The following is a 20,434-nucleotide window of genomic DNA, read 5'->3' as shown; positions in this document are numbered from 1 at the left end:
TTCTGCAGAGATGTATGAGGTGACTTATAAATATTAAGCAATAATTAATAAAACTGCTGTAGAAATAATCCATTATCATGGTTTTAATAGTCTGGTATTTTGGTTTTAATACAGAAACATCTTAGATTTAAAATAATAATTTAGTAAATTTAGTATAACTGTTCAGATGCTTTTAGTGTAGAATATCCAACTGGTTTTACCCCCAGAGGATAAGACGCAGGTAACACCCTGGTAACACCTGGGGGTCAATTTAGGGACCAATTAACCTAAACCTGCATGCTCAGGGAGCCCAGCTGATCAGCAGTGTGCAGCAACATCTGGAGGAGGGCACTCTGCTGGAAGAAATGTTGAAAAAATATCCATCAATCTGGAAAAAAGGCTTTATTTCCTGTCTTCTAACCCAGTTTTGGTCTTGGAGCATCTTTTCGTTGGAGTCATTAGGCGTCAGTTTGGCATGAACACACCTGGCCGAGCTAGAAATGGCTGTCTAAGTAAGAAAAAATGAAATAAAACCAGATATTTAACCCCATATTTAGACACATTAGCCTTTGTCAACCGTGAAGCAGTTTTTCTTACAGAATATAAAGACAAGTGGGATTTCTCTCTTTATTGCGACATGATTAAAATGTATTATTTATCTGCCTTGGAATAAAGTCACGGCTCACTTTGCCAATCACACTGCAAAAACGAATCTAAAAATAAGTAAAATGTTCTTGAAATTTGTGTTTTTGTCCTAGATTTGAGTAGGTAAATAATATTATCTGCCAATGGGATGAGTATTTTGACCCCTAAAATAAGATAGACATCCTGCACTTGAAATAAGATGGAGACGAGTTGTTCCTATTTTAAGTGCAAAAATCTTATTCCATTGGCAGATCATCTTATTTACCTGCTCAAATCAAGGACAGATACACTCATTTTAAGAAAATATTACTTATTTTTAGTTCTGTTTTTGCAGTGCAGGTCGTTGTCTCTTTCTGACGAACTTCTTCTCCAATGAAAGAACCTGAAAGCTTTGTTTTCAATGCATGCAATCAAATCATTTATAATTTCTCTCTGCCGTTTACTTTTCCTATGCTAGCCCCTCTCTCCTGATCCGTCGCACCGTCTCCATATTTCGTCGTATGGACTCAATTAGGCGTCCATGCTCCGAACTGTGTGCGCGCACATCTGGTTCGCATTAGTGCAATTGCAGGTTGGTAGAATAAAGGGCTCAGCTCGGAGGTGGTGGGTGGGATTTCCTTCCGCTTTTACACACACGCACACACACCTCCATGTGTTTTGAATCAGGAACATAATTAACCTTCAGAGGATTCGGGGGCCGTGGCTCAGATGTCCGCTGTAAAAAAAAAAAAAATACATCTAAAAAGCAGAACCCCCGTCCGACCAACCCGGAGACGGCTCGTTTGATTCGCCTTTCCCGCGTCGGGACGGGCGAGAGACGGAAACGAAGCCGAGGAGCGGACGGAGGAGCGGAGACGTCATTCAGGAGGAGCGGAGACCTCCAAGCGGTCTGGACCGTTTTCCTTCACTTCCTGGTGCTGAACACTTAATGAAGTGATGGTTTATGTGCTTAAAGCCACTGAAGGATGTTTGGAGTGTTTACTTCAGCAGCAGCAAAGTCTGGTCAATGCAGGACATTTTTTTTTTAATGAACTTATTGGTCTCAGTTGTGTTGTGTTGTTAATTTCTAGCTCTATTTTTGTGAATTAGTATCTGGATTTACGTTTCTGGCCTGATTAGCATTTATTGTTCATGCAAACAGGTTTTCCTCCACATGCAACTCAGATCTTTCCAAACACAAAAAAAAGATTTTTTTTTTCTTATGGTGTACTTTATTGATTTTCACAACATCATAACAGGGTGCTTGCGCAAGTCTTGAAAGTCTTAATAAGTATGGAATTTTGAAACACTGTTTTCCAGACCTTGAAAAGTCTTGAATTTTGTGTGAAAGTCTTAATAAAGTATGGGAAAAAATGTATGGTAGAATTTTACAGTATGCTTAAAGGCATTGTGAAATGAGAAATAGGAAGGTAGGCTATAAAACTATAATTTTACTAACTGGTCACGTACTGTATTAGCCTAATGGAATCAAACACTTGTTTGATGTGAAATTCATGTACTTGTGATTTTCATGTTTTGAAACGTTTTCATCAGTAAAAGCATAATTTACTGTGAATAATGCATTTGTTCATTGAATACTAGCCTATAAAAATTAACATTTCTAATAAACAGTTTGTACAATCTCAACCAATGAAATAGGCAGTAGGCACACAAGTATACAAGTACATAAAGTTAAGGTCTTGGGAAAAAAATATCAGTTTTAAAAAAGTCTGGAAAAAGTCTGTAATTTTAATTTGGAAAAAGAGCAAGCACCCTGTCATAACGACGTCTGAGCAGGAATGGACCAATCCAGGCTTCTGAATTTTAAACACATATTTAGTGTAAACTACGAGTTTTGATCCGTCTCTTCCTCCTTTTTTTTTGTTTAAGGTTTCAGTTGTTTTTTTTTTTTTTATAAAGGAGATGAAGACTCCTGAGAAAATATTTTCTACCGCCGCCGTATTTTTGTCTTTATATTCGGTTCAGTTTATTTATAAAGAGCCAATTCACAATATTTAATCTCAAGAGAATTTCTAAAGTCAACCATCCAGACGGATCGGTTAAGTCACTCTACGTTGAGGAAAGTTAAATGCTAAACAACCGTTTTACGTAGTTTTTCAGCTAATTTAGTATTTGTTCTTTTTTAAACAGCAGACGGAGAATTTAGCGAAACGCTCTTTTTCCAGGAGTGGTCCGATCCCAGAGCCAGTAAACATGAAGTTGTATTTTTAAAAAAACTACTAGCTAACCACTGAGTACCTCACAAGTTTCTCTGGTTTTTCAGTTTTTATGTAGCAGCAGGTGCGGTGCCACATTTTTTGCATCTTACATGATGATAAATTACCGGCTATTAAACTTTAACCAATTATTTGTATGCACAAAGCTGAATATTTCTCCCTTATTGCGCATACATAGCTGACCGAGGCTTTTAGAGCAGTTGGGTCCAAACTTTCAGGGCCTTTTTTTACAGTTTTTTTTTTCTTTTTACATCTTTTCATTGTAAATGTTTAATTTTCGCAAAATAAACTTTCTGGATCGAATCTTTTGTATCTTGTTGGTCTAGAAGATGTCAGCATCAAAAATGAGAATGGATGTTTTTGGCCCTACTTACTCCCATAAGGAAATGTAAGTAAAAAAATAAAATAAAATTATTCTTTGTGTTGTACCAAAGATCTTCCATTTAAGAAGATCTCCTTAAAAAAATACCAGAAGTGGTCGTTTGCCTCAGCGGTCGGTCAAACTTGTACCATCCTTACTCTGCGATCGAGGGCCACATAGAATTGCCCCAAGGGCCCCAAATGGGCCCCAGGGCCACATAATGAGCACCCTTGCTTAAAGCAACATCAGCATCTCTAAACAAAGAGTTTAAACATCCATTATAGATAAATCGGAAGGTGTTCTCTGAGTGTTTTTCAAATGTTCGCCCCCTACTGGACAGACCTTGCTACTGCAGGAGTTTCTACATTATGGTCTGGATAGAAATTTACTTTTTTTTGTGCTTCGATTTAACGCAGCTTCTACTGATTATTTGGCTTTTAGCACAAAGTGGTTGAACAAACCAGGTTAGCGTGTTTGTTTTATGGTGGATAAAGGCGAGGTGAAAGTGAAAGCAGGCAGTGGGAAATAAGAAACGGCGAGGGGAGGGGGGAGGGGGGGGGCACAGGTGCAGCCAAGTGTTTGTCTGTGGAGAGGTTTCGTGACTGCTCCTTTGAGTGTTCACATTCCAGCACATCTGCTTTGGATGAAGCGTGTTAAACCCTGAGTCGGGGGGGGGGGTACTGGGTGACAGACAGCTTGAGGAAGAGGAGAAAAACTACATTCATGACAAAGAATCTGCAGAAAACAGAGAAACACTGAGTTAGGGGGGGTCAGACGCTGGCAGGACGTTACCTCAGGGGGGGTCTGAAGCTAATAAATATAAATATTCTGATATTATTTGGGTTATTCTGCATGTTGCCTGGTCTAGTGAGCAGAGGAACCAGTTACAGGTGACAAAGCGTACCTTAGGCAACGTTCTCACTGCAGCTCTTGATGCTCCATTCTCATTTATTTTATTTTTTTTTGCTGAAATTGGATTTTTTTTGGGGGGGGGGGGGGGCGTTCAGATTATTTTTAAATAATAATCTTTGTGGTTCTAGGCCACAAAGCGACCCGTATGCATCCATAACAGATGGAGACGTCACAGAGCAGCGCAGTTTATGGAAGTGATGGTGAATGTAATTGTTTCTAGACGTGTTAAATAAAGTTTTGTTAATAAAAAAAACAGCCCCTTGCTGTTATTAGAAAGCTGTTGAGCTACGGGAGCGGACAATATTAAGATCACATGGTACACTGCAAAAACGGAACTAGAAATAAGCAAAATGTTCTTAAAATTTGTGCATTTGTCCTTGATTTGAGCAGGTAAATAAGATGATTTGCCAGTGGAACAAGATTTTTGCACTTAAAATAGGAACAATTCATCTCAATCATCTTATTTCAAGTGCAGGATGTCTAATTATCTTATTTTAAGGGGTAAAAATACTCATTCCATTGGCAAATAATCTTATTTACCTGCTCAAATCAAGGACAAATTTTAAGAACATTTTACTTATTTTTAGATCAGTTTTTGCAGTGTAGAGAGACGAAGTAAGGTAAGAAGAAAGCAGCAGCTGCAGACAAAATGCGACATGACCGTTCAGGCTGCAGACGCTTTGAAAAAAAATCCGTATCCCAATTAGCGCCGAATATGGAAGTGGCTCTAATCTGATTTTTTTTTTGGGAGGGTGAAAAGATCGGAATCAGGCCATGAAGAAGATCGGATGTGGATCGCGTTTCCCTGCAGTGTGAACGTACACTGCAAAAAAGGAGCTAAAAGTTAGTAAAATTTTCTTAAAATGAGTTTATTTGTCCTTGCTTTCCGCAGGTAAATAAGATTATCTGCCAATGGAATGAGTATTTTTACCCCTAAAATAAGATAATTAGATAAACAGCACTTAAAATAAGATGACGGCGATGAACTGTTCTTATTTTAAGTGCAAAAATCTTATTCCATTGGCAGATAATCTTATTTACCTGCTCAGATCAAGGACACATACACTCTTTTCAAGAAAATTTTACTTTTAGTGCCTTTTTACAGTGCAGCCGTATTGTCCTGGATGTCCGTAGGTTGTACGTCAACTAGAGCCAAAATTTGGATCGAGATTAAGACGTTTTTCTCAAAACTGTTCTCATTATATTGAAATATAGTGTTTTATCATGAAGTGTAAAACAAAGTGCCGGTGAGGCCGGTACCCCAGTGTCACGAGACGGTGAACGGGATCTGTGGAGAACCTTGGCCTGGCAAAGGTTTGTTCCTGTGTTTGGCTTTTATTGGTTCCGTTGGTAGTATGTAGTTTGCTTTTGTCCGTACAACATGCTGGCCTCTGCTTTAAGTGCTTTGTTAATAAAGTTGGATGGATTGGGGTTGAATACAGAAGCAGAATTTAAATCAGCTAGTTGCTGAAATGTGAGGATAAACATTTTTCACTCAGTAAATCTTTTCATTCTCTGGATGCCTTTATGCTTCCACTGATAAAACTCCGTGTTTGACACTGATGGATTATTTATCAAAGTTATCAAAGGCGTCTTTTAGCTTCGCTCTACATGGGAAAACTGGTGACAACAACACTGCAAAAAGGGAATTAAAAGTAAGTAAAATTTTCTTGAAATCAGTGTATTCTTCCTTGATTTGAGCAGCTAAATAAGACTATTTGCCAATGGAATGAGTATATTTACCCCTAAAATAAGATTATTAGCTATTCTGCACTTGAAATAAGGTGGTGGAGATGAATTGTTATTATTTTAAGTTTAAAAATCTTATTCCATTGGCAAATAGTCTTATTTAGCTGCTCAAATCAAGGAAAAATACTCTAATTTGAAGAAAACTTTACTTATTTTTAGTTCCCTTTTTGCAGTGTATTCTGTGAAGTAGTTTTCCACGCGTTGCCTCTTGCTAGTCTTGACCGCTGAAAAAATAGTAGCATGTTAGTTTGTGCGTCAGAACTAAGAAGTCCCACCATTCTTGGCCAGTAAATGTTCAAGTTTTACCAGAAAGATTTAGGAATATTTGATTTTATGCATTAGTGACAATAATCCGGTTGGATTTAAAGATATTCCCAAAGAACCAGCGGCTCGTTTCTGTCTTCTCTCATAATTCATGCTTCTTCCAATAAAAGGAAAATATCGGTATCTGTGGAAATCGGAGTTGGCTCTTCAGAACTGGAAATCGGTAAAAATAAATAAATAAAATAAAATAGTTGCTGCGGTATGAAAGCGGCGGTTGTTTCTGCACTTTGGGTTTATTTTTATCTCAGAAAGCGTGATCTGAGAAGGAAGGAGGAAGAGGAGCGGCTCTCCTCGGCTTCACCCTTCACCTCCTTTCTTCCCTCGCTGAGAGCAGAGGTGGAGACGGAGAGGTGGAACAGATGCTCCTCACATTTGGAGGCAATAACTGGGAGAAGGAGCATCAAACGCCGCATAAAGACTAAAAGCCTTCGTTTTCTCTGCCCTCTGCATTTTTCCCTCTTTTTGTTTCCCTTTTACGGCCTTTTTATCTCCATCGATTCAGTCTGTGATGTTTTCGTCTCCTGCTGAGATTCCCCCGGATCCGTCATGCATTGCAGAACCGTTTGGACCCGGCTCTGGTCGGGGGTTCTGCTGTAAATCAGAACCGGTCCCTGTTCTGTCTTAGAACATCACGGTTCTCTGAGGGGAGTTTCTTCTTCTGCTGTCGTCTGTGCGGCGCTGAAGGATTTATTAGGAACGCACAAACTAATAAAATCGATATCTGATGTCTACCTGATATGAATTTATATTTCTACCCTTTCAACACTGAGAGATCAACATTGCTTCTAACCTCCCACCCCCAGCATATATGACAAACAAAATTATCTATAATACAACAATAAAATGGTTTTTGAAACGGCTAAAATGTTTAAATTTCACAGAATCTGATGTTTTCTATATTTATGTTCAGTTTTCTGATTTTCTTAAATTGTATTTTTAGATTTTCTGTGGATGATTGGTGTTATAATGCGATGATTTTCTCTCTTCCTCAAAGAAAATGTGTAGAAAGATTAGCAAAAATAAAAACGTTTTAGAATGAAACAATAAAGAAAGAAAAGCTCTAATCAGAGTCCTGCACGTTTACATTTTTACCGGCTCATAAAACGTTATTCATTTTAAAATGATTTGTAAGTCAGTCAAAGTTTTATTTGTTATTTTTGCTGTTTTTTTTCCTTTAATTGTCCACCTTTATTCTTTTTATGCTTATTTTGAATCTCAAAAAATAAAAATTGATTTATTTTCTCCCCAGTAACACAACTAGTTACTTTACTTATCCTGCAAAGTTACATTATTTTCCTGCAAAGTTACTTTATTCTGAAATCCACTGCAATTCACTGAAATTCTCTATTTGAATTCACTGAAATTCTCAATTACAGTGAATTCTGTTCGCACTCTGTGCGTACAGAATGACAATAAAGTTTGTCTAAGTCTAAGTCTAACAATGAAATTTTCAGAAAGCAGCTAAAATAACTAATAAGTTATATTTAGCTGGGGAAAAAAACATTTTTTGCTGTCTGACGGTGAATGGATGAATTCTGGTTTAAGCTGAATTATGTTCTTGATCTAGTTCTGGTTCTGTTCTTGATCTGCACTGCAAAAATTGAACTAAAAATAAGTCGAATTTTCTTGAAATGATTGTATTTGTCCTTGATTTGGGCAGGTAAATAAGATTATCTGCCAATGGAATGAGTGTTTTAACTCCTAAAATAAGATAATTAGATATTCTGCCCTCTAAATAAGATGATGAAGATGAGCTGTTCCTATTTTAAGTGGAAAAATCTCATTCCGTTGGCAAATCATCTTGTTTACCTGCTCAAATCAAAGAGATACACCCAATTCAAGAAAATTTGACTTATTTTTAGTTCCGTTTTTTGCAGTGTGGTTCTGGTTCTGTTCTTGTATTTTACTCGTCGTTAGGCCCCGGCTCTTCATGCTCAGAGCATCTTCATCGGGTCGGCTCACAGCGGCGTTTTGCTTCGCCGCCGTTCACCAGATCTGTTCGTCGTTGGAGAACCGGTCCGCTGGCTCCGCTTTGTTTCAGGGTCTGGTTCTGATTGGACCTGCTGCCGATCGTTAACTGATCTCCTCCATCCGAACTGCAAAGCACGGCGGCGGGAGGCTGATGCTGCGGGCTTGTTTTGCAGTATTAACCTTAGTCGGTTTTATCCTGGGTTTTTTTGTAGTTTTCTGCCGCATGTTGATCATGGAGCGTAATTTAATCGGTTTTCTGATCTTCCACCCGGTTTCTGTCCTCCGTCAGGGCCCATGTGGGTGGTTCCGTCAGAACAAATAGTCCCCAGGGCTTTCTGTGGGTTGTTCATGGACGGGTTTCCAGCTTCAAACCATCATTTTGAAGGCCAGAATCATTTTTTTTGTTCTTTATCGGTGTAAATAAAATAAACGGAGCTGAGGGTGTCTCTGATTGGCTGAGGGCTGACTGTGGGAATGCTGTGGGACTCTGAGTGCAGGAAGTCAGGTTGTTATTGTGTCTCCCTGCATTCCTTGGCCTCTAACACACTCTGCACCTGTTCATGTCCGTCTGCAGCTCTCTCTCACACACACACACACCCACCCGTGCACAAATCACAGCCTTTCCACACCAGTCTGACAACACATTCAGTGGGAAAGTATGTCTGCAACGCGTGAGACGCAGCTCTGAATGTTTTCTGCAGGATCAGCTCCGGCGCTCGGCTCGTTCCTCCGTGTGCCGGCGCTCCGGCTTTGGGTCGCTAAATGTGGTTTTATGATCAGAGTTCAGTCCTGAAGGGGGAGGAGGAGGCGGAGCAGGGGGGGTCAAAGTTCACCCTTAATGAAATCTGCAGACCCCGGGTGCATGTGTGTGTGTGTGTGTGTGGAAGCGGAGGGATTTGGAGCCGTGTGTGTGCGTTCCGGTGCAAGGTGCATTTCAGGAAGGAAGCGGCTTCTCCCAGCTGCTCGGCCCGTCTTAGCAGCCATCTGTGGCTTTAAGTTTTAATGTTTGAAACTCCGTGCCAGTATATGAGACACTGACAGCTTCATCGTGTGATTTATCCAAACCTTCCTTATAACTGAGACGGCGGTTTTGGATTTGGACTCAAGCGTGGGGTCAAAATTGTGCACACACATAAATGAGCTCAAAGTAAGCACGGTGGTGGCAGCGTGATGCTGTGGGCTTCTTGGCTGCCAGTGGTGCTGTTGCTTTAAGTGGATGCACCACTTTAAAGTTATCTAACTTCATCTCAGATCCGCGGGTAGACGCTTCAATCCTGAACCCAGATGGTTGATCTTAGCTAACGTCGAGCTTCTGGAGCAACGACCTGCCCACAGGTTCCACCTCCGCCCTGACCCAGACGTTTGTCCAACCAGAACCCTGCCAGAAAGTGATTGGCTGAGTTAAAGTCAGTCAAATGAGCAGTTAAACCTAAAAACACAACTAAAGAAAAAATCATTTATTATTGAAATCACTTTTTTTTAATCAGTTCACAACAACTCAAACATACCGACGATGAGTTTATGTAAACTACCCCAAGAAAGACACCACACTGCAAAAAGGGAACTAAAAGTAAGTAAAAATTTCTTGAAATTAGAGTATTTTTCCTTGATTTGAGCAGCTAAATAAGACTATTTGTCAATGGAATGAGTATGTTTACCCCTAAAATAAGATAATTAGATTTACTGCACTTGAAATAAGATGATGGAGATGAATTGTTCCTATTTTAAATGCAAAAAATCTTATTCCATTGGCAAATAGTCTTATTTACCTGCTCTAATCAAGGAAAAATACACTACTTTCAAGAAAATTTACTTACTTTTAGTTCCCTTTTTGCAGTGCAGAACTGAGCGTCCATCTGTCCTCTAGACCCACTTATCCGTGCAGGGTGATCGGAGGTGGGGGGGGGGGGGCACCTAAGGGAGAGAGACCGGTTATGTTTCTGGACTGTGGGAGGTAGGGCTGGGCGATATGGATTACAAAATAAATCTCCGATTTTATCATACAAAATCTGATTAATCAATTTTTTTCCCTCCTTTTTGTTTCATAAAAAGAAATTAAAGAAATTATTTTAAAACCTTGCTTTTTATGTCAAGCATTTCGTCAGGGAGTTGACCTGAATTCAAAGTGCAACTAAAAACAAGCTGTGAAACATGTAAAACAAGATGGCAGCCGTGCCATTATAAACAATGAAAATATAACAAAACATTTGCTGCTAGTGGTATTACACATTGAGCTAAGAACAGGCTTCACTGCACTTGTGAACTTCAAACTAAGTTAAAAAAAAAAAAAAAAAGTAAATGAAGTACCTCGTATTATGGTAAAAAAAAGTTTCCACTTAACAATATTTTGACAATACATTTGCCTAAACTTATATTCAGCATCACATGCTGTTCTCTTCATGGAAACCCAATGAGTGTATTGGCAAAATAAAATCCAGATTTTCCAAAAATGAAATCTTAAAGAATTGTAAATTCGATTAAATCGATTTATTGCCCAGCCCTACTCAAACTTACCGACGATGAGTTTATGTAAACTACACAAAGAAAGACGCCACACTGCAAAAAGGGAACGTAAAGTTTTCTTGAAATTAGTGTATTTTTCCTTGATTTGAGGAGCTAAATAAGACTATTTGTCAATGGAATGAGTATTTTTACCCCTAAAATATGATAATTAGACATCCTGTACTTGAAATAAGATGATGGAGATGAGTTGTTCCTATTTTAAATGCAAAAAATCTTATTCCATTGGCAAAAAGTCCTATTTACCTGCTCTAATCAAGGAAAAATACACTACTTTTTTCCCTTTTAGTTCCCTTTTTGCAGTGCAGAACTGAGCGTCCGTCTGTCCGCAGCAGTGGACCAGAAGGTTTCCACATCATCTATGAGGTGAAGCTCATCGTTAAAAGTGGCTTCTTCCTGTTTCGTGTCTATTTTTACGGACCAGGGTGAGTTTGGGACAGATCACAGGAGGGTGGTGCTGCTCCAAGTCACCGGAAACATTTGCTTTTCTTTTTTAAAAATCCACCAAAGAGAGCCATGAGGTTTGTGTTTGACCAAAGATGTTTTCTGCTTTTAATGATTCCTCCCAGCGACGGTGGGAGGGAGTTGTTGTTTCATCTCTGTCTTCTTACCCGTCTCTTTGCATGAACACATCTGGCTTCCATTCATATGCAAATAGAAAAAAAAATAAAAAAGAGAAGCAGCTGATGTTTTCAGTGGAGAGAGGAGGCAGATCTGTGGAGAGTTTTCTTCGTTTCAGCAGGAAGGAGGAGTGAGGAGCGCTCTTTCAGCAGCTGTTTCAGGGTTTACGTCATGGAGCGCGAGCCGGCGTCACGGCTCAGCGTTCGCACGCTATGCACATGCACACGCACATGCACACGCACACGCTATGCACACGCACATGCACACGGCGGGCGGGGCTGGTGGGGACCCCCTGCAGAAAGCATGACCAGACTCGGGCTCCGTGCTCAGCAGAGCAACATCATCACCTCGTCTGAGTGATAGCGGGCTGCCGGGTGGGCTTTTAGTCACGCGTGTTGCTGCATGACTCGACATGTGAGAGGAGCATCAGGTTTAGTCTGAGGACAGGCAGGAAGTGGCCTCAGTACGTCTTTAACTGTGCCGTTTGAACCACGCGGCTTGTTTACAAGACTTCTTCCATTTTAAGGGGCTTAGATGCTTAAATTTACGTTTCCCTGATGTGAAACTTGTGTCGGTCTGGGCTTTGAAAATATTTCATCTGGACCAACCGTTTTTTCATCGCATTTCTTTCTGATTCCCCTGTACTTTTCAGAATTTACACGTTACTTTCCAAAACATGTAGGTTACGCTCAGGAAACTGCATTTTAATTTACAAATCTTCAATTCTGTTTTCTATAACATACAGAGAACTCTTGAAAATAGGATGTGGCCTTCTGTAACTTAAACGGCCCTTTTCAAAATTTATTTCCCACAATTTACCATATGCTTTACCTGAAATGCCAGCTTACCCTCCAGAAATTACACAATACTTTTGGAAACATACTTTCAAGCAAACATATTCTTTGCTAGAAATGGCAAATTACTTTCTGGACTCTAAATGTTACTTTCTGAAACTCACGGGTTTATTTCTGTAACTTAAATGTTACTTTCTGGAACTTAAATGTTAGTTTCTGTAGGTTACATGTAACTTTATGTATCTTAAATGTCCCTTTCTGGAAAGTAAATTCCACTTTCTGGAACTTAAATGTTACTTTGGAACTTAAATGTTACTTTCTGGAACTTAAATGTTACTTTCTGTAGATTACATGTAACTTTATGTATCTTAAATGTCACTTTCTGGAAAGTAAATGCCACTTTCTGTAGCTTAAATGTTACTTTCTGGAACTTAAATGTTACTTTGGAACTTAAATGTTACTTTGGAACTTAAATGTTACTTTCTGGAGATTACATGTAACTTTATGTATCTTAAATGTCACTTTCTGGAAAGTATATGCCACTTTCTGTAGCTTCAATGTTACTTTCTGGAAAGTAAATGCCACTTTCTGGAACTTAAAAGTTACTTTCTGTAACTTAAATGTTACTTTCTGGAACTTAAATGTTACTTTCTGTAGATTACATGTAACTTTATGTATCTTAAATGTAACTTTCTGGAAAGTAAATGCCACTTTCTGTAGCTTAAATGTTACTTTCTGGAACTTAAATGTTACTTTCTGGAACTTAAATGTTACTTTGGAACTTAAATGTTACTTTCGAACTTAAATGTTACTTTCTGGAACTTAAATGTTACTTTGGAACTTAAATGTCACTTTATGTATCTTAAATGTTACTTTCTGGAACTCAAATGTCACTTTCTGGAATTTACAGATTACACTGGAATTTAGGCATTAATTTCCAGTACCTAAATGTTACTTTGTGGGCCTTAAGAATTACTTTCTGGAACTTGAAGATTACATTCTGGAAACTAGTTCCCACTTTCTGGAATTGCAATAGTAAATCTTGTAAGTTAAATGTTAATTTGTAGAACCTAAAGGCTAATTTCCCTGAACTTGCAGGGTGCTTACTAAACTAAAAAAGACTAAATATACGGATGGAATCGCCCTCCAAACTGTAGAGTTTTTACTACCAAATGTGGTTCTGCTTATTTTTGTTAAGTAAGCAGATGTGTTCAGATTTTCTTGAACTAATGTACCATATCGGTCTTTTGTCTTTGAGAACATAAAATGGAAACAGGATGATTGTTTTAAGGCACAGCCTTGGTCTGAGGACACATAGTCTTTCACAGCCTTCAAAACTTTTCTTTTCTGGATTAAATTATAAAAAATTAGTTTGGGGCTATCTCACTTTGAGCCTTTTAGCCTTTTGGTTTTTAAGTGTAAAATATTCAACGTTTTCTAAGACTGTTCCTGCGTTATGGAGTCATCCTGTATTGTAAAACCTGATGGAAATAACATTTTCTGGTGATTTTATTCATTTTTTTTTCTTGTTTCAGGTTTACGCTCCATCTGCCAGTACAGCCGACTACAACAGGGACTCGCCTGGTTATCCCTCCTCCAAACCCCCCAGCGCTGGCTTCCCCAGCTCCTTCTTTATGCCAGGTGAGAAGTGGATAGAGCTTTTCCTCAAAAACTGGCTGCTTGTTGGACAAAACAGCAGATTTAACTAAACTGAACAGAATGTTGCTCCTCAGTTTAGAAAAAACAAGTTAGACAGAGATTTTATCCTTCTGTAAAAGCTACTAAGAAGGAATTGTTTCGCTCCAAGAGACATTATTGTCCTTAACTTTATCAAAAACTTTGACCAAACATGTTTTCAATGTGTGCTCAGTTTTACACAAGCTGATGAGCTGACATGTTAAAAAATACGATTTTTTTACCCCTTTTAGACACGTCAACTGTGTTTTATCTAAAATACATGACGCATAGTAGAAATAAAATAATCCCAGTATGTAACTTAATTGGAAATGCCAAGCGTGTCCAGTCTGTGCATGATTACCAAGTTATTTTTACATTTTACCTGTTATAATTATACATATAATCCAACGTTATGCTCCTTAGGTCAGTTAAAGTCTAGTCTGAACACGTTCCTCTTTTCCCCGGCCGTCAACACAAGCTGAAACAAATTATGATTTTATTGAGCCCAGAATTAGAACATTATTTTAACTGAAATTAAATTCCAAAGTAGTATCTTGGTTTGTTACTTTTTTTACATTTACTTATATCGCTATTTTATTTTCTATTTCTTATTCTATTTTATACCCATTCTTATCTGTGATGCAGTAACTATTGTGAAGCATTTATAAATACAAAATTGAACTTAATTGCATTTTATAGTCAAATCCACAGGAAAAGGGACAATTTTGGTGATGATGATTTAAAAACAAAAAGAGGAGATTTTTTTTTTGTGTGGAAATGTACTTTTAACAAATATGATACTGATAGCACAGATAACCGTGATTCCAATGCATGTAATTTGACCAATGTCAGCTAACATTGCTGGATATAAGTCTAGATATTTCTGTCAGAATACTTTAGGGAGGGTATAGCGAAAAAAAATGCTTTCCTGATAAACATTGATCCTCCAAAAAACAATGAGACAGTTTTCTTTACAGAAGTACCTCTTAATGCTTGTATTAATATGTTCTTTATTCAAATATATCTATTTTTAACATGGTTTACGAGCTAAATGACCAGAGTATGAAAATGTTGACAAAAGGATTGGAAAGCTATTTGAAAACCTCCTTGTATTTACCTTGTTGACTTAAATTGTCCTTCCCATATGGGAAAAAAAATATTATTTATGAAAAACTTAATATCTGAGGCTTGTTTTTTTGCATTTAAAAATTAAACCAATAAATTTGAATGGCATAACTTTACTCCAAACGCAGAAATGTAATGGCTGTGAACAGTTCGACTAACCGCTAACAGTAGCACCAGGGTCAAAGTTATCTTAAAGCTTTATAATTGTTTACTTATAGAGTTGATTATAACCACTTCCTATCAGAGTTATGGCTAAATTGTGAATCCTGAAGCAACATGGTTTGATTGTTGAAAATGGCAGCAAATACTAAAGCAACGGATACAGCATGATAAACCGGAGTTAAGCTAGCAACCGTTAGCATCCTGGCTACAACTGTGTAGCCTGCTACTACTTAAAAGCTAACTGGATAAAAGGCACCAATAATAACAAAAGCTTAGATAAAACATTACGTTTTTAAAAAGTGATGTTAATATGCTTCTCCAAAATGAACCAGAGTTAAACTACTAGCAACTTTGTCAAAGAGATCTGGAGGACCAACTCTGAAGTAATTAAGTATAAATATAGAAATAAATACATGCTCAATAAATAAATATGCATAAAATAAAAGCAACAATCTATGCAATTAATCTAAGCAGTAATTCAATTATACAATAAGATATAATTTAGTTGATGTAAATTAATTTATGTACTCCCTGGTATTGGTTGAATAAATGAAGTTACCGTATTTTCCGGACTATAAGGCGCACTTAAAATCCTTAAATCTTCTCAAAAAATTGATTTTATCTGGTGCAATGCACTTATAAATCTGTTAAAATGTGTAAGTATGACTTTGATTATCAAAGCAGCCGCTCTGCTCAATGGATATTAGGAGCATTACGGTACACTGTGTCACTACCTGAGGACCCCTGAGCTGTCTACCAGACTGCCTGACTGTAATGTCTAAACTAGAAGTGCATTCACGTAAGGCAGCCTGGAGTACGCTCTAGCAACAATAAACCTAGTAAGTTAATTCAATAAAAAGTTTATTTTGGCCTTATGGTAAAAACAGGGCAGTGTAGACCAGCTACTCTACTCTAAATATAGAAATAAATACATGCTCAATAAATAAATATGCATAAAATAAAAGCAGCAAATAAATAAATCTAAGCAGTAATTCAATTATACAATAAGATATTTAGCTTGATGTAAATTCAATTATGTACTCCCTGGTATTGGTTGAATAAATTAAGTTACCATATTTTCCAGACTATAAGGCGTACTTAAAATCCTTAAATCTTCTCAAAAATTGATGGTGCGCCTTTATATCTGATTACCGTTGTGCTTACTGACTGATTTTATGTAGTATAATGCTCTCAAAAATCTGTTTAAAATGTGTAAATACGACTTTTGTTAGCAGTTAAGCCACTCCTCAATGGATATTAGGAGCATTACGGTACACTGTGTCACTACCTGAGGACCCCTGAGCTGTCTACCAGACTGCCTGACTGTAATCTCTAAACTAGAAGTGCATTCATGTAAGGCAGCCTGGAGTATGCGCTAGCAACAATAAACCTAGTAAGTTAATTCAATATAAAAGTTTATTTTGGCCTTATGGTAAAAACAGGGCAGTGTATTCCAGCTACTCTACTCTAAATATAGAGACAAATACATGCTCAATAAATAAATATGCATAAAATGAAAGCAGTTAATAAATAAATCTAAGCAGTAATTCAATTATACAGTAAGACATCATTTAGCTTGATGTAAATTCATTTATGTACTCCCTGGTATTGGTTGGATAAATTAAGTTACCGTATTTTCCGGACTATAAGGCGTACTTAAAATCCTTAAATCTTCTCAAAATTTGATTTTATGTGGTACAATGTGCTCATAAATCTGTTAAAATGTGTAAATACGACTTTGGTTAGCAATGAAGCCGCTCCGCTCAATGGATATTAGGAGCATTACGGTACACTGTGTCACTACCTGAGGACCCCTGAGCTGTCTACCAGACTGCCTGACTGTAATGTCTAAACTAGAAGTGCATTCATGTAAGGCAGCCTGGAGTACGCGCTAGCAACAATAAATCTAGTAAGTTAATTCAATATAAAGTTTATTTTGGCTTTATGGTAGAAACAGGGCAGTGTAGTCCAGCTACTCTACTCTAAATATAGAAATAAATACATGCTCAATAAATAAATATGCATAAAATAAAAGCAGCAAATAAATAAATCTAAGCAGTAATTCAATTATACAATAAGATATTTAGCTTGATGTAAATTCAATTATGTACTCCCTGGTATTGGTTGAATAAATTAAGTTACCATATTTTCCAGACTATAAGGCGTACTTAAAATCCTTAAATCTTCTCAAAAATTGATGGTGCGCCTTTATATCTGATTACCGTTGTGCTTACTGACTGATTTTATGTGGTACAATGTTCTCAAAAATCTGTTTAAAATGTGTAAATACGACTGTTGTTAGCAGTTAAGCCGCTCCTCAATGGATATTAGGAGCATTACGGTACACTGTGTCACTACCTGAGGACCCCTGAGCTGTCTACCAGACTGCCTGACTGTAATGTCTAAACTAGAAGTGCATTCATGTAAGGCAGCCTGGAGTACGCGCTAGCAACAATAAACCTAGTAAGTTAATTCAATATAAAAGTTACATTTATTTTGGTCTTATGTTAGAAACAGGGCAGTGTAGTCCAGCTACTCTGTCCTCCTGACAGAGACGGATAGAGAGCTGTGGACGTGGAGGAGTGATATTACAGACTTTTCGAGGAATATTTAGTGCGCCTTATGGTGTGAAAAACGTGGTAATAATGAATCAGTCCTGTAGTTGTCTTTAACCTCCCACCTTGCGTTTCTCCATCAGATGGTCACCACAGCGGAGACCCCTGGAGTAGCAGTAGCAGCAGTATGACCCAGCAGGGTTACCACAGCGGCATGTTGGGGGGCGGCAACTCGGCACACGGCCCCGCCCAGAGCTCCTCCTACTGCGGGATCCACCCTCACGACAGACTGGTAAGCTGAGACGCCGATAACGGAACGATTTAAACGCATAAATGTCGGTTTTACCGTCGTAGTTTCTCCTGGCTTCGCTGCACCTCTGACGTTTATCACCTCTCTGCAGAGCTACCCCTCACACTCATCCACAGACATCAATTCCAGCCTTCCTCCCATGTCCAGCTTTCACAGAGGAGGAGGAGGAGGCAGCGGAGGCGGAGCCAATCACTACAGCACCGCCTCCTGCACCGCCCCCACCAACGGCACAGACAGCGTCATGGGTAAGAAGCCTGACCTCTGCCTTTCATGGCCGTCTGAGGTCCGCCCATAACTGGACACACCTATGCTGATTTATTTTACTTCTGCAGAGCTTTTATTTTGTTTGGCGTGACTGGAATACTAAAGTCAAAGGAGCTCTTCTTGCCAATTTGGTGCAGAAATTATGGTTGTTTCTACAAGTAGGGCTGGACGATATAGAAAAAAAGCATATCGATAAAATAGAAATAATATCGATCGATATCGATAATTATCAACAAATTCTAAACATGTATTTTAAGTGCAGCTCTGGACATTTTATGCTGTTGTTTAGCGACTTCTATTTAGATACAGACTCCAGGGTGCTTGCGCAAGTCTTGAAAGTCTTAATAAGTATGGAATTTTGAAACACTGTTTTCCAGACCTTGAAAAGTCTTGAATTTTGTGTGAAAGTCTTAATAAAGTATGGGGAAAAAAATGTGTGGTAGAATTTTACAGTATGCTCAAAGGCATTGTGAAATGAGAAATAGGAAGGTAGGCTATAAAACTATAATTTTACTAACTGGTCACGTACTGTATTAGCCTAATGGAATCAAACACTTGTTTGATGTGAAATTCATGTACTTGTGATTTTCATGTTTTGAAACGTTTTCATCAGTAAAAGCATAATTTACTGTAAATAATGCATTTGTTCATTGAATACTAGCCTATAACAATCAACATTTCTAATAAACAGTTTGTACAATCTCAACCAATGAAGTAGGCAGTAGGCACACAAGTATACAAGTACATAAAGTTAAGGTCTTGGGAAAAAAATATCAGTTTTAAAAAAGTCTGGAAAAAGTCTGGAATTCTAATTTGGAAAAAGAGCAAGCACCCTGAGACTCACACTGAATTCAAACTCAACCCTTTATTCAACCAACTTTTTACCAAAACTACAATTTAAAAAAAGAAAAAGAAAAATAAGAACACGTGCTCTATGACTTCTGAAGGGGCGGAGCTTGGTTCCTGGGTCTGCATTGTGATTGGCTGGGAGGATGTAATGGTGTAATATTAACCTACACTGCAAAAATGGAACTAAAAATAAGTAAAATTTTCTTGAAATGAGTGTATTTTTCCTTGATTTGAGCAGGTGGATAATACTATTTGCCAATAGAATGAGATTTTTGCACTTAAAATAGGAACAATTCATCTCTAAAATAACATAATTAGTTATCCTGCACTTGAAATAAGACAATGGAGATGAATTGTTCCTATTTTAAGTGCAAAAATCTCATTCCATTGGCAAACAGTCTTATTTACCTGCTCTAATCAATATATTCAATAACAATATATCGACATATATTGTTATTGAATTATCGTCCAGCCCTTGTTTCTAAGCATTTTTAGCCTCAGCTAGAAACTTGACTGGCGAGGAGAAGGTGTGGTCACCTTTTCAACTTTTCTGAGACCATGCTAGAGAAACAAAAGTTAAAATTTGTGGTCGGAGCTGTAACTGCAGAGCAAACACAGTTAGCAGTCTACTTCTTTTATTTAACACGTGCTAGGCCCCTAAAGGTCCAGATTCTAAATGCTGACATTTTAAAATAGACTCATTCCTCTTCAACTATTTTTAGATCGTTTCACACTATAACCAGTCATTGGTGTATTTTATTAGTTTTTTTATGTGATGTACCAACACAGATTCATCTACAATTTGTCAGTGGAAGAAAAATTATACATGATTTGTTAAAAAAAAAAATCTGTTATGCATTTCTATTCACGTAGAATAGAAACAAACCGTTAAAGCTGCTATTTTAGGAAACTTACAAACGACTGTTGCCAAAGTTCACAATGTACCAAGAGTTTTTAAATTTAAATAGCTCCACACTGATCTCTGGAAACCTGAAGCTAGCAGTAGCTTTGTTTACATGCACAAACCTTCACGATCGGATTAAAATTAATTTGGATTAAATAATCAGATTGTACCGTTTATATGGGCACACAATCAATTAATCCGATCATAATGTGGGTTTATATTTATTCAGAATAGAACCAGTCTGACATGCGCAGTTATCACATTCTCCTAAAAATTACACAGAAGAAGAAGAACTTCAGTCTTTGCTAAACAACAAAGAATACTGGCTTGTTTATATGACACTTTTTTATTACGATTACTTGCGTCCATGTAAACGTAGCTACTGTCCTGTTTTATTATTGTGGGCCGCACACATCATAACGGCTGACTTTTATTCAAGCAGGTTCCAGTTTACCATGAATCTGCTTTGATCCCATTGTAGCTCTGGCTGATGCAT

At 37.8% G+C, this 20,434-nt stretch overlaps 1 protein-coding gene across 9 annotated transcripts in view; it reads left to right on the top strand.

The window, feature by feature from the left end:
• The window catches only part of LOC105938970 (transcription factor 4), a 302,561-nt gene that overhangs the window by 239,835 nt on the left and 42,292 nt on the right, over nucleotides 1-20,434 (top strand). For all 9 annotated transcript variants that reach the window (XM_036139974.1, XM_036139972.1, XM_036139975.1 and 6 more), the window contains 3 exons: nucleotides 13,628-13,733; nucleotides 17,755-17,903; nucleotides 18,013-18,166. In XM_036139974.1, coding sequence (XP_035995867.1) covers nucleotides 13,628-13,733; nucleotides 17,755-17,903; nucleotides 18,013-18,166 — 409 coding nt within the window. The remainder of the gene's footprint in view (nucleotides 1-13,627; nucleotides 13,734-17,754; nucleotides 17,904-18,012; nucleotides 18,167-20,434) is intronic.

Source organism: Fundulus heteroclitus, chromosome 8 (genome assembly GCF_011125445.2).
Source record: "Fundulus heteroclitus isolate FHET01 chromosome 8, MU-UCD_Fhet_4.1, whole genome shotgun sequence".
In the NCBI taxonomy this organism is placed as follows: Eukaryota; Metazoa; Chordata; class Actinopteri; order Cyprinodontiformes; family Fundulidae; genus Fundulus; species Fundulus heteroclitus.
The sequence above is the reverse complement of the archived record's forward strand: the minus strand, read 5'-3'. Positions and strand labels throughout refer to the sequence as shown.